Source organism: Microcebus murinus, chromosome 15 (genome assembly GCF_040939455.1).
Source record: "Microcebus murinus isolate Inina chromosome 15, M.murinus_Inina_mat1.0, whole genome shotgun sequence".
Classification (NCBI taxonomy): Eukaryota; Metazoa; Chordata; class Mammalia; order Primates; family Cheirogaleidae; genus Microcebus; species Microcebus murinus.
Genome location: NC_134118.1, coordinates 35,817,003 through 35,833,557, shown reverse-complemented (window position 1 = coordinate 35,833,557; position 16,555 = coordinate 35,817,003). Strand labels below are relative to the sequence as shown.

General features: G+C 41.4%; 1 protein-coding gene across 6 annotated transcripts in view; it reads left to right on the top strand.

Moving 5' to 3' along the window:
- TMEM131L (transmembrane 131 like) overlaps positions 1–16,555 on the top strand; it is a 161,645-nt gene that overhangs the window by 80,110 nt on the left and 64,980 nt on the right. For 4 of the 6 annotated variants that reach the window (XM_012783657.3, XM_020280150.2, XM_020280154.2 and 1 more), the window contains 3 exons: positions 110–233; positions 1,274–1,390; positions 3,022–3,132. In XM_012783657.3, coding sequence (XP_012639111.2) covers positions 110–233; positions 1,274–1,390; positions 3,022–3,132 — 352 coding nt within the window. The remainder of the gene's footprint in view (positions 1–109; positions 234–1,273; positions 1,391–3,021; positions 3,133–16,555) is intronic. The other 2 variants (XM_076010569.1, XM_020280152.2) reach the window with 2 other exon arrangements.

Below are 16,555 nucleotides of genomic sequence, written 5' to 3'. Positions count from 1 at the left end.
AACCTTGTGATGAACATCAGCAGCCTTCTGGGTTTAAAAATAGGTGTGTATTATTAGTAATATTTATAACCTTCACAATATGTTGATTTCTCTCTGTTTCCCCTCCTAGGTTCTTGGGACATCCTGCAGCAAAGATTCTCTATGCTTACAACCCCAGCAGGGACAGCGAGGTCGTGGTGAATTCGGTGTTTACAGCTGCTGGACACTTCCATGTGCCTCCCGTTCCTTGCAGGGTGAGTGTTGATGTACTCCTGGAAACTATGCTAGGGCAGCCTGCCAGGTTTTCTTGCTTTCTTTGGCCTGCAGTTTTTACATTCTGCTCCCTGTCTCCCCTTTCTCTGCTACCCAAACCTTTTCCTTCTGTGTGTTCGCTTTGGCATTTACTTGTCCAATTGTTCATTTTTATAATTTTAGTAGCTCTTGATATCTACCTGGGGAAAAAAAGTTTGAAGAGTCTAAACTAGGTAGTCATGTATATGTATATTTAACATGGCTTTATCAGAGCTAAAGAAAGTTTATATTATTTGTCTTGAAATGACTACAAATGCTGAGGCATTTAGTAACTTACACAGGTTTATAGTTGTGAGCTCTTCCACCTCTCAAACTTACTAAGAAAGTTAGAGCTCCTTTCTAAATGTAGGCCTGCAAGGTAGTGAACGGCTCTTTATAAAGCTAATTTGCACCATAACACAGAGCTCAAAACCCTAGTCGTCTGATAGTTTTAATTTCAGTGGTCTTTAACTTTTAATGAAGAGCCTAATTGCTAGTAGGTTTTTATTTATTTTGCTTACTATGTCTGCCTCATATTATGCACTTTTTAAAAATACTGGGACTAAGGGCATGTGAGGGGAAGCCCAATATTTGGTCTATGACATTCCAGGAAAATGTTGATTTTTTTATTACATGTCAACATGTTTGCACATTGGTTGTTCTCCGTATTTGAGAGAGAGATAGAACCATGTTAGAGAAAGACACTTGGCTGTGTGGGTGTGGAAGAGGATGAAATGGAAAGATGTGAGTCTCCCAGCTCCATTCTGAAGTGAAGGGCTTAGCAACTACCTTGCCCTTAAGTTAGTGGCATGTTCTTTGATGTATCCTCTGAGATTGTTAGATGCTGATCAGTTTGGGTATTCTCATGGATTTATGATACTGATAAATCAAGGGTGCAGAATATGGAAATACTTGTTAATAGAAATTGTCAAAAAGAAAGTCTGTGAAAGACAATTTATCAAAGATGCCATTTCACATGGCTAATTGGGTACCTGTCTTTCAGGTAATTCCAGCAATGGGGAAAACTTCCTTCAGAATTATTTTCTTGCCTACTGAAGAAGGAAGCATTGAAAGCTCTTTATTTATTAATACCTCTTCATATGGAGTCCTTTCCTATCATGTGAGTAACTTCTCCCTTTTGTCACATAATCTGGTTGTTGACTTCACAAGAGGGGTCTGGGTATTTTATAAAAGACTTTTGGAAATGTTGCCACCTGGTTTATGTCATTAAAACAGAAGATGGTTAGTGATGTTAAATTCATCAGCTTTTACCATTTTCTGCCTGACCTGCCACAGTTGGCTGTCCTCAGTACAGACTACAGAGCTCTGTCCCTACCGTGGATCTTTGAAGAGTATTGGGACAAAACAAAGAAATCTGCCATGCACAGTTTCCTAGTATAAGATATAGCAGGCTTCTAAAACTCACAGCTCTCATCTCATAAACAGTTGAGAGGGAGGGAGCTGTCAGGAGAACCTGTGGCGATTTTGCCTGCGTGCTTGGGGGTCGGTTCCCAGGGAGCTCGTTGTGCACATCAAGATACTAGGAGGGAGCGTCAAGAGTCTCATTGGCATTCACAGAAATAGGAATCTTTACCTTAAGTGGTACTTACGGCATCTTTAACAGGATGTGGCATCAAGTAATTTAAGTGTTTGGGTATATACAAACATAATGAGTGTGATGCGCACCAGCTGGGGGATGGACACGCTTGAAGCTCTGACTCGAGAGGGGTGGGGCAAGGGCAATATACCTAACCTTAACATTTGTACTTCCATAATATGCTGAGAAAAATAAATTAATTAAAAAATTCAAAAAAAAGTAATAAGTGCTAAGATAGATCATTTCTATAGTTACTTTTTTTTTTTTTTTTTTTTTTTTTTGAGACAGAGTCTCACTCTGTTGCCCAGGCTAGAGTGAGTGCCATGGCGTCAGCCTAGCTCACAGCAACCTCAATCTCCTGGGCTCAAGTGATCCTCCTGCCTCAGCCTCCGGAGTAGCTGGGACTGCAGGCATGCGCCACCATGCCCGGCTAATTTTTTCCTATATATATTAGTTGGCCAATTAATTTCTTTCTATTTATAGTAGAGACAGGGTCTCACTCTTGCTCAGGCTGGTTTCGAACTCCTGACTCTGAGCAATCCACCTGCCTTGGCCTACCAGAGTGCTAGGATTACAGGCGTGAGCCACCGCGCCCGGCCTGCAGTTACTTCTCACTGGATTCCATTAAACGGGTGGTCCCATATCAGAAGAGTTGTCTACTTGTAAAAAAGATTTGCAACAATGAGAAACATTCAACTTAAATGCAGCAACAGTCATCAAGTTTTTTGTAGATGAAGATAAACATGATAATTGGATTAGTAGAGTCTTTTTTCTTTTTTTTTTTTGAGACAGATTTGCCCAGGCTGGAGTGCCCTGTTGTCAGCCTAGCTCACAGCAACCTCAAACTCCTGGACTCAAGATGAGATCCTTCTGCCTCAGCCTCCCAAGTAGCTGGGATTACAGGCATGTGCTCCTATGCCTGGCTAATTTTTTCTATTTTTAGGGAGGAAGAGTTTCACTCTTGCTCAGTCTAGTCATGAACTCCTGAAGTCCCACTTAATGCTAGGATTACAGGTGTGAGCCGCCAAGCCCGGCTGGATTAGTAGACTCTTGAAGGCCATGGTAATGGATACGGATTTCCTTCGGAGAGGTGTTTTAGGATTATGGCAAATGTGTTTTAAAACTCAGAGGAACAATTCTTTCTTTTTCTGCAGGTATCTGGAATTGGCACTCGCAGAATCTCTACAGAAGGGTCTGCAAAGCAGCTACCAAATGCTTATTTTCTGCTTCCACAGGTCCAGAGCATTCAGAGGTCACAAACGCAGGTCATTTTAATAGATTTACTTTGAATGCCAGTAAACATCATATTTTGTAACCCTCTCTGTTTATATATCTTTTGCAGAGTATGTATAACCCTTTTTACATAGTCAGAATTGGGTTTTACTATTTTCTGCTTTTTAAAAAATCCTGATACATTTATAGAAATAATATACATATGCAAAGTGTCAATGGGATCCACATAATGTCTTTCTAATGGCTGTAGAGTCCACAGCCTGGGCATTCCGTAGTGTGCTTAATCCTGTTGTTGGCCATTTGAAATGTTTCCGGTTTTTCATTATTATTGTTATTACCATTAGGCCATGTACCTATTTTATAAGTTCCTTTTTCCCCCTTTGGAATCATCTGTTTCCTTGAGGTATATTTCATAAAGAGGAGTGATCATGCAGTTAAAGACTATGAAACATTTATAGAGCTTGTTAAATCTTGCAGCGTTATTGTTCAGGAAGACAGAGCCACTGTGGGCCCCAATAATGACATACTTCCAAGGGTGTCCTGCTGTCTTCGCCCCCTTTCTGCTTCCTGCTTCCTGCCTGGATGAGGCTTCATGGGAAGAAACGTTTTTGATATTGTAGTAGAGATATAATGATAACTTAAAATTCTGTTAATACACATTTCCTTAAAAACTTATAGAGTTGGTCACTTTTTCTCTTTGATTATCCATATTTTCTTGTAACTCTGGATAACTTTTGTAACTGAAAAAAAACTCTTGAACCAATATATTATGAACCTTACATACTCATTCTTTCTGATTGATGCAGAAAGAACATTGCTTAAAATTTGCCATCAGTCCTCTTGGGACCTGGTGCTTTCATTCATTCAGCAATTTTATGGAGCCTGTGTTGTGTGCCAGGTCTTGATCTAGAGTTTCTGTCTGCTTGGAGCTGGCCTCCCAGTGGAGGAGACAGAATTAACCTACCTTTAGTATAGTGTCTGTGGTCCTTGTCACCAAGTAGACAATTCTTAGGGATTCTTAATATTATATTTCATTTTTATGAAATTGAATACCCCTCGTCCCAGAATTTTGAGGAAGATTTAATTTGCAAATTTGGGTTTGGTTTAAACCCTAACACCAGTGGGGACATACTGAAAGGTTGTAAGCAGGGGACTGATGGGATCTAACTTGCAGTTTTGGAGCAGGGATTGGGAAGGGCTAGAGTAAGTTTAATTTGCATATGCTGGCAGGTGGGTTTCAGCAAATGGACGTGTTCAGGTTTATGTCAGGGCTATCCCTCAGCAAAAGCAGGGCAGCTGAGAATGGCCAGGTCTCTGGTGATGGAGGTTGGGAGCTCAGAGTGCCAGTTGCCGTATCGGTGGTGAGCTAAGTATTGGAACAGAGACGAGCGTTCAGGTTACCTTAGTTATTGGGGGTTAGTTAGGGGGTATGTGAAATGAAGACAGAGGGGACACTGACCCTACAGGCCTCACAGAGGCCAGAGCAGCACGCCCGTTAACCACTTCCCGTGACACCTGTTGCCCCTTCCTGAGTCTAGGCCGCCCTCCTCTTTTCCCTGGCCTGCTGTGGGAGCCCCTTAACACGTCTGCCAGCATCTACTTTGGTCCTTTCCTGTCCTTTTCCCCACAGTGCAAGTTGGTCCACATCAGGCACCTACTTAGGACCTTTGAGTGCATTTCCCTGGGCCTTAGCATTTAAACCCAGTCCCGACGGTGGCTGTGAGGCCGGCATGCTCTGGCTGCTGTCTCAGGCCCCTCGCACACTTCTGCTCTTGGTCTCTGCCTCACGGCCACGCGAGCTCTCGTCTACTTGCTTACGTGTGACACTTTCCCTCCTGCCGCAGGTACCTTGTGTCTGCAGTTTGTTCAAACCTCTCCCCGCCTCCCCCCACACACTTTTTTTTTTTTTTCCCCAAATTAACCCTTATTTCATCCTTTTTCAGCTCAAGTTTGGGTTCTTCAGGGAATCTCGCCCTCTGTCCGCATTCTAGTTCAGGAACTTTGTTAGACTGTGGCAGGACTCCGCTCCTTCCCCAGGTGGCCGTCCTCTTCGTGAAGCAGTCCCACGCCGTGTGATGACTCCACCACTCTTTCCTTCACTCTGTGCCATGGAAGCTCCTAGAAAGCAGGGACGTCCGCTTGGGCTTCCCGCCCCACTCCCCAGCCTCGCTTCCTGCATGGCTGAGTGAGGCTGTGGCCTGGCGCAGCTCTGGGACTGCCCTCCCCAACTCGGGTTCTGTTGCTCCCTGCACCTTGGTGGTGACTTGGCTTTTTGTGGTCATTGTTTCTTCTCTAGCAGATGCCAGACTTTCCTTTTTTTTTTGTTTTTTATTCAATTTTTTACAAATAGCTTTATTGAGATATAATTTGCATACCATAAAATCCACCCATTTCAAGTGTACCATTCCATGGTTTTTAGTATATCCACTGAGTTGTACAGCCACCACTGTGCAATTTTAGAACATTTTCATTGCTTCATTTCCCTGTTTTCTGTCTCAGTAGATTTGTCTATTCCGGACACTTGCAGATAAATGAAATGTGTGGTCTCTAGTGGTTGGTTTCTTTCCCTTAGCATTTTCAAGTTTCATGCATGTCTTTCATTCTTTTCTGTTGCCAAAGCATATGCTGTTGTATGGACATACCATGTTTTGTCTAACCATTCATTACTTGGACGTTTGGACATTTGGGATATTTCTACTTTTTGGCTGTTATGAATAATGTTGTGAATATTTATGTGTAACTTTGTGTGGACATATTTTTTCTCTTTTCTTGAATGTGTACCTACTAGTGGAAATTTGCTGGGTCATATGGTAATTCTATGTTTAACATTTTGAGGAACTGTCAAAGTGGTTGCATCATTTTACAATCCCACCAGCAATATACATGTATTCTAGGATTTCCACAACTTTGTCAACATTTGTTCTCTTCTGTTTTTTTTTTTTTTTTAAATAGTTATTCTAGTGGACATGAAGTGGTATCTCATGTGGTTTTGATTTGCATTTTCAGAATGACTAATGACATTGAGTGTCTTTTCATGTGCTCATTGGCCATTTGTATATCCTTTTTGGGGAAGTGTCTGTTGATATCCCTTGCCCATTTTTAAATTGTGTTATTTGTCTTTTTATTGTTGAGAAGTAAGAGATTTTTATTCTGGATATTGGACCTTTGTTAGGTACATGATTTGCAAATATTTTCTCCCATTCTATAGGTTGTCTTTTCATCTTTGTGATGGTATCCTTAGAAGCACAAAAGATTTACATTTTGATGAAGTCCTGTTTACCTATTTTATTATTTTGTTGCTTATGTTTTTAGTATCATATCTAAAAAGGCCCAAAGTTACGGAGATTTACCTCTGTGCTTTCTTCTAAGAGTTTTTTAGTTTATTTAGTTTCATAGTTTTTTTGAGACAGAGTCTCGCTTTGTTGCCCAGGCTAGAATGAGTGCAGTGGTGTCAGCCTAGCTCACAGCAACCTCAAACTCCTGGGCTCAAGCAATCCTCCTGCCTCAGCCTCCCAAGTAGCTGGGACTACAGGCATGCACCACCATGCCTGGCTAATTTTTTTCTATATATATTAGTTGGCCAATTAATTTCTTTCTATTTATAGTAGAGACAGGGTCTCACTCTTGCTCAGGCTGGTTTTTTTTTTATTTTTTTTTATTTATTTATTTATTTATTTTTTTTTGTTTTTTTTTGAGACAGAGTCTCGCTTTGTTGCCCAGGCTAGTGTGAGTGCCATGGCGTCAGCCTAGCTCACAGCAACCTCAAACTCCTGGGCTCGAGCGATCCTTCTGTCTCAGCCTCCCGAGTAGCTGGGACTACAGGCATGCGCCACCATGCCCGGCTAATTTTTAATATATATATCAGTTGGCCAATTAGTTTCTTTGTATTTATAGTAGAGACGGGGTCTCGCTCTTGCTCAGGCTGGTTTTGAACTCCTGACCTTGAGCAATCCGCCCGCCTCAGCCTCCCAAGAGCTAGGATTACAGGCGTGAGCCACCGCGCCCGGCCCTCAGGCTGGTTTTGAACTCCTGACCTCGAACAATCTGCCTGCCTCGGCCTCCCAGAGTGCTAGGATTACAGGCGTGAGCCACCGTGCCCGGCCTATTTAGTTTCATAGTTTTTATTTAGGCTTATGACCCATCTTGACTTTAAATTTTAGCATATGGTGTGAGGAAGGGGTTCGTATTTATTCTTTTACATGTGGATACCCAGTGGTCTCAGTACTGTTTGTTGAAAAGAGAATTCTTTCCCCATTGAATTGTCTTGGTATCCTTGTGGACTGTCATCTTTGGCTCCGTTCCCAGCTATAGATTCTTTTCTTCATTTTTCCTTTTTGTTTTTTTTGAGACAGTGTCTCACTCTCTTGCCCAGGCTAGAATGCTGTGGCGTCAGCCTAGCTCACAGCAACCTCAAACTCCTGGGCTCAAAGGATCCTCCTGCCTCAGCCTCCCCAGTAGCTGGGACTATAGGCATGTGCCACCATGCCCAGCTAATTTTTTTTTTTTTTTTGAGACAAGAGTCTCACTTTGTTGCCCAGGCTAGAGTGAGTGCCATGGCATCAGCCTACCTCATAGCAACCTCAATCTCCTGGGCTCAAGTGATCCTCCTGCCTCAGCCGCCCCAGTAGTTGGGACTATAGGCATGCGCCACCATGCCTGGCTAATTTTTTTTTTTTTTTTTGTATATATATTTTTAGTTGGTCAATTAATTTCTTTCTATTTTGAGTAGAGTCGGGGGTCTCGCTCAGGCTGGTTTTGAACTGCTGACCTCAAGCAGTCCACCCACCTTGGCCTCCCAGAGTGCTAGGATTACAGGCATGAGCCACCTTGCCCGGCCTAATTTTTTTTTCTATATATTTTTAGTTGTTTGGCAATTTCTTTCTATTTTTAGTGGAGACAAGGTCTTACTCTTGAACTCCTTTTTTCTTTTTCTTTTTTTTTTTTTTTTTTTTTTTGTTTAAAAAGCCTGATTTTTCTCTATCTTGAACTCCTTAGCTCAAACAATCCTCTCACTTCAGCCTCCAGAGTGCTAGGATTACAGATGTGAGCCACCGCATGTGGCCCTTCATTTTTCATTTATACTAGGGTCTATGGGTTTAGTTAGGTCGCTTTCTAAGGCTGCCCTTTGGCTATATATAACTCTTCCCCATCAGTCAGTCAATAGTTATTAAACACCATTTCATGAGTGTTCCAATAAGTGATAGAGTCAAGAAAACAACACAGCATGCCTACTCTTTTAATGTTACACTATAGAATACATTTCAGAGTTTGTAGATAAAAATCTAATTTTTTGTCTGATCTTTTGTTAGAAACCAGTATTTAAAAATCTAAATATCAAAAAAATTTCTTAAAAGGCAATTATTTCAATTCTTCAATTTCTTCCATTTTTTACTATGATTTAGAAAAAGAAGTTTTAGAGTATTTTCAAGGCTTACTGTACCTAAAAACAAAAACTTAATGAAATTTAAACCTAAGAATAATTATGACATTCCTCAAGGAAAAAAAAGTCCTGACTGTAATATTCTGCATTTAAACTGCATACATATATGAATTTTTTGCCAACTATCTTTTTCCTCAGAAAGGAATGTCTTTTTTTTTTTTTTTTTTTAAATATGGTCTTGCTCTGTTACCTGGACTAGAGTGCAGTGATATCATCACAGCTCACTGTAACCTCAAACTCCTGGACTCAAGTGATCCTCCTTGCCCCAGCCTGCTGAGTAGCTGGGACTATAGGCATGCACCACCATGCCCAGCTAATTAAAAAAAAAAATGTAGAGTCAGGATCTTGCTGTATTGCTCAGGCTGCTTTCAAATCCCTGGCCTCAAACGATTCTCCTGCTCTAGCCTCCCAAGTCTTAGGATTACAGGCATGAGCCACCATACCTGGACGAGAAAGGAATGTCTTTATTTTGATATTATGTTTCACGTTTTTATTCTCTCTCTACTTTTGGTCAAAAACCCATCGTCTGGGATTGAGGTGGGGGTTCAGAAGTCAGGCTCTCCCAGAGGGGATAGAAGATATGGAAGGTACTCAAGGCATAATTGCCTCTTCTTCAATATAGAGCTTGGAAAGTATATCCAAAAGAAAGCTAAAGAGCAAGAAGGTTTAGACAGAAATACATATAGTATCAACTTTTCTTTAGCTTTGTCTTCTTAGCTCCATGTGAAGAGAAATAACTATTTTGTTTAGGAATAAAATTTAAAATTGAGAGGTGAAATAAAATTGTTTTATGATGTAGAAAATTAAGGATGCACTATTCAAATGGCATTTTTAAGATGATTATGAGGTGTTTCAAAACTTGAAAGAAATTTGAGTTACCACAGAAGATAACAGATGTCTTGCTGCTGCAAACCCAGCAAAATTCCATCCCGAGAAATGAACTTGGAAGCAATCGGAAAGCAGATGCTACCTTTGTGCACTGTTGCGATGTAGGTGAAGGGAAATACTTCACTCAGTTCCCTCCACTGTCACACGTCAGGAAGCTGAGCTAGTTATGTGACAGGATGGATTAGTGGCAGAAACTCTAGAATAGTGCCTAGAACCCAAGTGCCCAAAATGAATCGTCCTCTACCACTTGCATATCAGCTCAGATATCTAAGCTCAGCTTAGATAGCTGTGAAAAAATGAAGTTTAAGGCCAGTGCGGGTGGCTCACGCCTGTAATCCTAGCATTCTGGATTGCTTGAGCTCAGAAGTTCGAAACCAGCCTGAGCAAGAGTGAGACCCGGTCTCTACTAAAAATGAGAAAAGTAGCTGGGCGTTGTAGTGTGCGCCTATAGTCCCAGCTACTTGGGAGGCTGAGGCAGGAGGATCACTTGAACCCAGGAGTTTGAGGTTGTAGTGAGCTATGATGATGCCACTGTACTGTAGCCAGGTGACAGAGTGTGACTCTTGTCTCAAAAAAAAAAAAAAACAAAAAACATCAGATTTTAAAAAAAAATGGGTGTTTTTTAAGGGATACAAGCTAGAGGAAAAATTAAGTGCTAGCATGAAGTCACAAAGCCCCGTTTCACACCTAGGTCTGTCTGACTCTAAGTCTGTTTAAGTCTGTGTTCCTTCCACTGAACAACATTTCCTTGTGTTGGAAGCATTAAATGAACACATGTAAAAGCACCCGGTATAGAGCTTAACACAAAATCATGCAGTATAACTTTATTAAAGCATCCTAAAAAGGACATTATTTGATATATTGTCTTCCTTTTATAAAAAAAAATATTTAAGGAAGATGGTCAAACAAAATAAGTCCATTTTATTTAATCTTGTTTTTATTCATAGGGGAAAAACTGTTAGTATTTATCTAGATATCAATACAGTACAATCTATATATCATATAGATTGTAATTGGTTCTGCCCTCTTATGAATTCTAAATGTAATATTCCAGTTTGTTTTTTGGAATAACAAAAAATTTGTCCATCTTGTAAAATAGAGAAGCAGTGAATAATTACTAGGAATATCTTATTTTTTGTAGTATGAGCTCATTTTGGTCCTTTTTATTTATGTGTATTACCCATTATCTGATTTTTGCATTTTTTCTTGCTCAGTTCAGTTAGATGAAATGGCTTACTACACTTCTGCTGAAAACAAGAGTATTTGTGTGATTTGTCTGATGTCTAATATTCTTGCTGGCCCCATTTTTTTTTTTTTAGTAGGAATCACTGAATTCAGTGGAGAGAAGAGTGTATTTTTTTATTCTCTTTGCTGCACCTAAGTTGCTGTTCTGAAGAAAGCAGGTGCTATGGTCTTCATATGCCGAAATCTAATCCCCCATGCAATAGTATTAACAGGTGGGGACTTCGAGAGGTGACTAGGTCATGAGAACGGAGTCCCCATGAATGAGATTTGTGCCCTTAATAAAGAGGCCCGAGGGAGCTTGTTCTCGCTTCTGCCACGTGAGGACACATAGAAGGCGTCATCTGTGAGGAGTGACCCCTCGCAGGACACTAAATATCCTGGTGCCTTGATCTTGGACTTCTTAACCTCTGCAATAAATTTCCATTATTTATAAATTACCCAGTCTAAGGTATTGTGTTGTAGGAGACCACATGGACTGAGATAGTGGGGAAATGTGAGGAGTTAAGATCACTTTTCTCTTCTTAAGCTTTTTCGTTTGATCCTTCTTTTTCGTTATTTTGAGCTTCACAAAGAGAGAATTCCTAGCAGATGAGAAGTCACTTTACAGCTGGTCTGGATGAAAATCCGAGGTTTCTGTGCTCTCCGTGCAGTCTTGTCGTCGTTTGTTACCTGGGTTATTCCCTTAGGTATTCTCTCTGCTCCAGTTGACCTGTCACTCCGCTGCTGGTGGTGTCTTAAACAAAACTGGTCGTTATTTCCCTGATCACTGCCTTAGCTGGGTTCCCTCTTGTTTACAGGGTAAAGTCCAAGCTCCTCAGCTTGGCACACAAGGTCCTTCCTAACCTGGGTCCAGTTGCTCTCTCCAGGCTCGGAGTTCTCACCTCTTTCTTCTGAACTCTGGCCTCATAAACCTCTCAGCATTCCCAGAACGTGCCGTCCATTTTTTCAAGCTGTTTCGCCCGCATAAGCTTTCATCTCATTCTGATTATTCTTCTAATTCCATCCTCCAAGACCCAGTTCAGATACTGCCTCCTCTGGCACCTGTGCTCTGGGTCCACACCCCATCTTAACACTTGGAGTCTTGGCTCCTCTCTCTCCGCTGCTTTTCTATGCGGCTCTGCGGGACAAGGCCTGCTGCTTCTCTATTTTTATAAGCTCAATATCAACTTAGTGTTTAGTACATTGAGGACTCCCGGAGTTTTTAATAGCTAGATGAGTCAGTGGGAATCTGAGTTGAGATCCCCAAATAGCCTGTCTACCAGTTGTAACAGCTAAGGTTTGTATAACTTTACCTTTCCACCACACCAACCAATTTGACCTTCAGCAGATTTACTACTGGGGCAGGTGCTATCACTCTTAATTTAGAAATTGTAGAATGGACTTAAAGAGTTTGTTACTTGGTGGAGGTTGACAGCAGAGCCAGGAAATAATTATTAAGAATATCTCATTTCTTATAGCATGGGCTCATATGGGTTTTTGGCAGTGCCAGCTAAGTATGCTCTAAATTCTTCCCCAATATAGTCAATGTCATAATGATTTTCATGTCTATTAATTTAGTAATTCATGTTCCAGGAAAGACAAATGCAGATAAAATGCTCTTTGCAGCATCTTTTTTTTTTAAAATTAATTAATTAATTAATTTATTTATTTTTTTTATTTATTTTTTTTTTATTTCGGCATATTGTGGGGGTACAGATTTTAAGGTTTCAATAAATTGCAGCATCTTTACTATGGCAAAAAAGTAGAAACAACTTATAGTCCAAAATCGTGAAAAAGAGATTTGATAAATTTAAATGCATCAACATAGTAGAATATTAAGCAGTTCTTCCAAACTGCAATTGTGATGCCTGTGTGGAAACGTCTCACAAGTGAGTAGATAAGCTGGACTCTACACTATGACTTTAACTGTGAATGTATGGTAGGATCTAACATGTAAATGTAGTTGTGTTAGGCTTATGAGAAAGCAAGAAGTTTTATTATTTTAATATTCAATGCTATATCGGATCCAAGCCATTGAGATTCCAGGAGTGTTTCAGTGATTTATTTGGGCAAAACAGAATATTTGAAATTGGCATTGCCTCAGAATCTGGCGTACACAGTCTAGCCATAGCTTGTCTGAGAGATTTAAAAGAACTTAAATTATTATTATTGGAATGAATCATCGTAAATAACATTATTGTTAAAAATGTAATTATAAGGCAATATGGGAATGTCAGAGAGGTTTTCAGGTTAGAGCAAATTCCATGACATACAGTTCTACCGAGTAAAGGTGGGTTTGTGTGTGTGTGTGTGTGTTTGTGTTTATATATCTCAATATGGCATCATATTATTAAACTAAAAGGGAATATCTCTTCAGGATATTCTGGGATTGTAAAAAAAAATTATAATGTGATTAGAACAAAACATGGGAAACTTAGAGAAATGAAGCATTGGAAATAAACCCTAAGAGTAGTCACACTTGTCTAAAGTCATCATACTTAACATGTTGTTGTCTCCTTTCAGTATTTTTTTCTGCGTGTGTGTGTATGTGTGTGTGTGTTGTGTGTGTGATTGAGGGTTCTCCCCCGCCCCCCATGTCGTGTTGCTGGATGTGTCCAGGGGAGATTATCTCTGGGTATCCTGTGTGATATCTAACACATTTCAGACCAGGAGTTCCTAACCTTTTACAATTGGCCCAGCCTTTGCTCTCGGTGTGTGATGCCAGCCCTGTGCCCGCCTGTCCGGGACAGGTGCTGGGCAAGGGCCGAGGTGCCTGGCCGGTGCCTGCCAGGCTGGGGGGAGGGCGCCCCAGCTGTGACCTCCTACTCGACTTCTAAGGTGCTGATCCCCGTCAATTATATGTGGAAATCGGGCAGGGAAGCTGTAAAATCAGCGTATGGAGAGTAACGGGGAAAGATTTTTCCATCACAACTTGACAGAGGAAAGAGGCACGTTTCTCACAAATAGGTCGCAAAGTCTGATCTAGGATTTGGAGAAGGAAAACAGGGAACGGGAAAGGTTAAGGGCCTCCAGTGCTGCCCTGTTTTCCTGGTAGTCTTACATAATAATTAATAGTTGGATAAACAGTTTTCTGAGTATGATGGCTGGGAATTCCTTCAAATACATGTGTAACTTAATGTATGTAATAACATTTCATTGCAGGATAAAAGTTGTGTGACCTTGTTTACTTAAAAATCATAAACTGTCAAACTTTGGAAAGTTATTAGTATATGTTAGGTGTAAATATATATCATTACTTAATTTTCCCCTATTGACCAACCTCTGAATATAGATTTTTTAAAAGAAGGAAATGGCTTAAATATTTCAAAAAAGATTTTTTTTGTTGTTGAGACAGTCTTGCTCTGTCATCTTGGGTAGAGTGCAGTGGCGTCATCGTAGCTCACAACAACCTCAAACTCCTGGGCTCAAGGGAGCCTCTTGCCTCAGCCTCCCAAGTAGCTGTGACTACAGGTGCCTGCCTAGATGCCCGGCTAATTTTTTCTCTTTTTACTAGAGAGGAGGTGTCCCTCTTGCTCAGGCTAGTCTCAAACTCCTGACCTCAGGCGATCCTCCTGCCTGGGCCTCCCAGAGTGCTAGGATTTCAGGCGCAAGCCACTGTGCCCAGCCAAAATTTTCTTTTTTTAAAAACGGTCTCAAGTGAAAATGATTCAGTGGCATGGGAACGTGGGAAGAGGAGAACTAGAGGAGGGGTTGGTGAGTGGAAGAGAGGAAGGAAGCACCATGAAGATTATAGAAAGAGGAAAATACCAAGATGTGTGGGTGTTCTTCTTTCTTCTTCATGTATGTTACAGGCTCTGGAGTCTCTCCACTCTCCATCTTCTTCCTGTTTACTTTAAAATCTCTGCTCTCTTGGGCACTGTGAGAACACATTTTCCTGGTCCCTCTTTTAACTTAATGCTTTGTCTCTCATTTTTTGCCTCCCAGGAGAATTGACAAGCTTCTTACTGACAACCCTGAGAGATCCCTATTGTAGCAAGCATACTACTCGCAAGCTCTTGTTTTTATATATGTGTTTTCCTTTACGAGGTTACAAGCTCCATAAGAGCAGGAATCAGACACTGTTCATTTGTGTTCCTCTCACCGAGCACGGAACCTGGCAGTACAACATACAGTAGATAAATGATTGATGCTTGAATAAATGAATCTTAAAAAGGAGAAAATTTGTAATAAGCTATTTATGAAGTTAATTAAAGACACAGATATTTCTTTAACTTCTTTCAAATGTCTCAGAAGCTTTTGTTAGAAGACTTTGTTAGGAGATGGCCAATGGGTAATGCCTCTCTTCCTGACCACATTCTGAGTCGTGGATGTGTGAGAGGCAGGAGTTAGAGAACTAAAGTCACCTTTGTATTTCTGATAAGCCATGTGCTCCTGTATCAGCTAAGGTGACAGAGCCAGTAGCTGTTAACTGCCAGTGTCCCCTGGTTAGACTTTTTTTTTTTTTTTTTTTTTTTTGAGACAGAGTCTCACTTTGTTGTCCAGGCTAGAGTGAGTGCCGTGGCGTCAGCCTAGCTCACAGCAACCTCAAACTCCTGGGCTCAAGCGATCCTCCTGCCTCAGCCTCCCGAGTAGCTGGGACTACAGGCATGTGCCACCATGCCCGGCTAATTTTTTCTATATATATCAGTTGGCCAATTAATTTCTTTCTATTTATAGTAGAGACGGGGTCTCGCTCTTGCTCAGGCTGGTTTTGAACTCCTGACCTTGAGCAATCCGCCCGCCTCGGCCTAGGATTACAGGCGTGAGCCACAGCGCCCGGCCTACCTGGTTAGACTTTGATGATTCCCGAGAGGGGAAGTTTGAGCCTGAAGGATAGACACACTTCCCAAATGTAGAGAGGAGGAGGAGGGGGGAGGAGGAGGAGGAGGAGGAGGAGGAAAGAAACCAACTCCCCAGTTGCCCCCACCCTGCTCGCTCCTTCCTGCCACACAGGGCCATTGTCTGTTGCCCACTAACTAGGTAACCCCTCTACCTCTGAAGGGAGAGGAAGGCTTAGGGAAAAAGGACAGGAGTGTTTAGGGAAAGAGAATCCTCCTCTTGTAACATTCCTGGACTTTTGTGCTCTTGCCCCATCAGACCTACAGGGCAGCTGTGCTTCCTCCTTCTGCCCCCCCCCCATTTCTTTGTTGATCTCTCTGACTGCGGGGGTGCCCTGTTGAGGGTGCCCCTAGAAAGCTCTGAGTTGGAGTGGATGAATTCACTAATAATCTGCTCCAAGGCCATGCTCTGCCCCAGGTTGAAAGTTCATTTCCTTATCTGTTTCCTCATCCCAAATTCTTTTCAACTGTGACATCCAGTACAGCTTATCAGGGCTTGTGTGATCTGTTAAATAACAACGTTAAGATAAGGCAATAAAAAAGTGCCAGCCATGTAAGGGGGCCCACCATAGGGAAGCATAGTGGGGGTGAATAGAAGGTGAATTCCAAAACCAGACCACTTGGCTAAAAATCTTGGTTCTGAGTGACCTTGGCCAAATTACCTGATGTCTTTGTGTCTCAGTTTATCCTGATAGGATTGCTGTAGCTATTAAATAAATGAATTCGTGAAAAGAGTTTAGAACTAGTACCTGGCACATAGCTAAAGTGCATTCAGCATTTAACCTCTAAAAAGGAGTTTTTGAATATAAACCCTCTTCTCTTACGAACTCTCTGGGAAAAATTTAAAATTCAGAGATTGAGACCCCTGGCACGACATGAAAGTTCAGGATTATAGTCCTATGTCAAATTATCTGTGAGTTAACATTCGAAGAATTTGAAGTCCTCCCCAACTTCTTGTTTTCTTTGTTTTAACCAGAGAGGTTCTCCTTGCCCATGTGCGGCTAGGGAGCCCACAGCAGCCGCTGCCTGGGCTGCTTTCACTAGAATGTGTGCACTTTCTCCGAG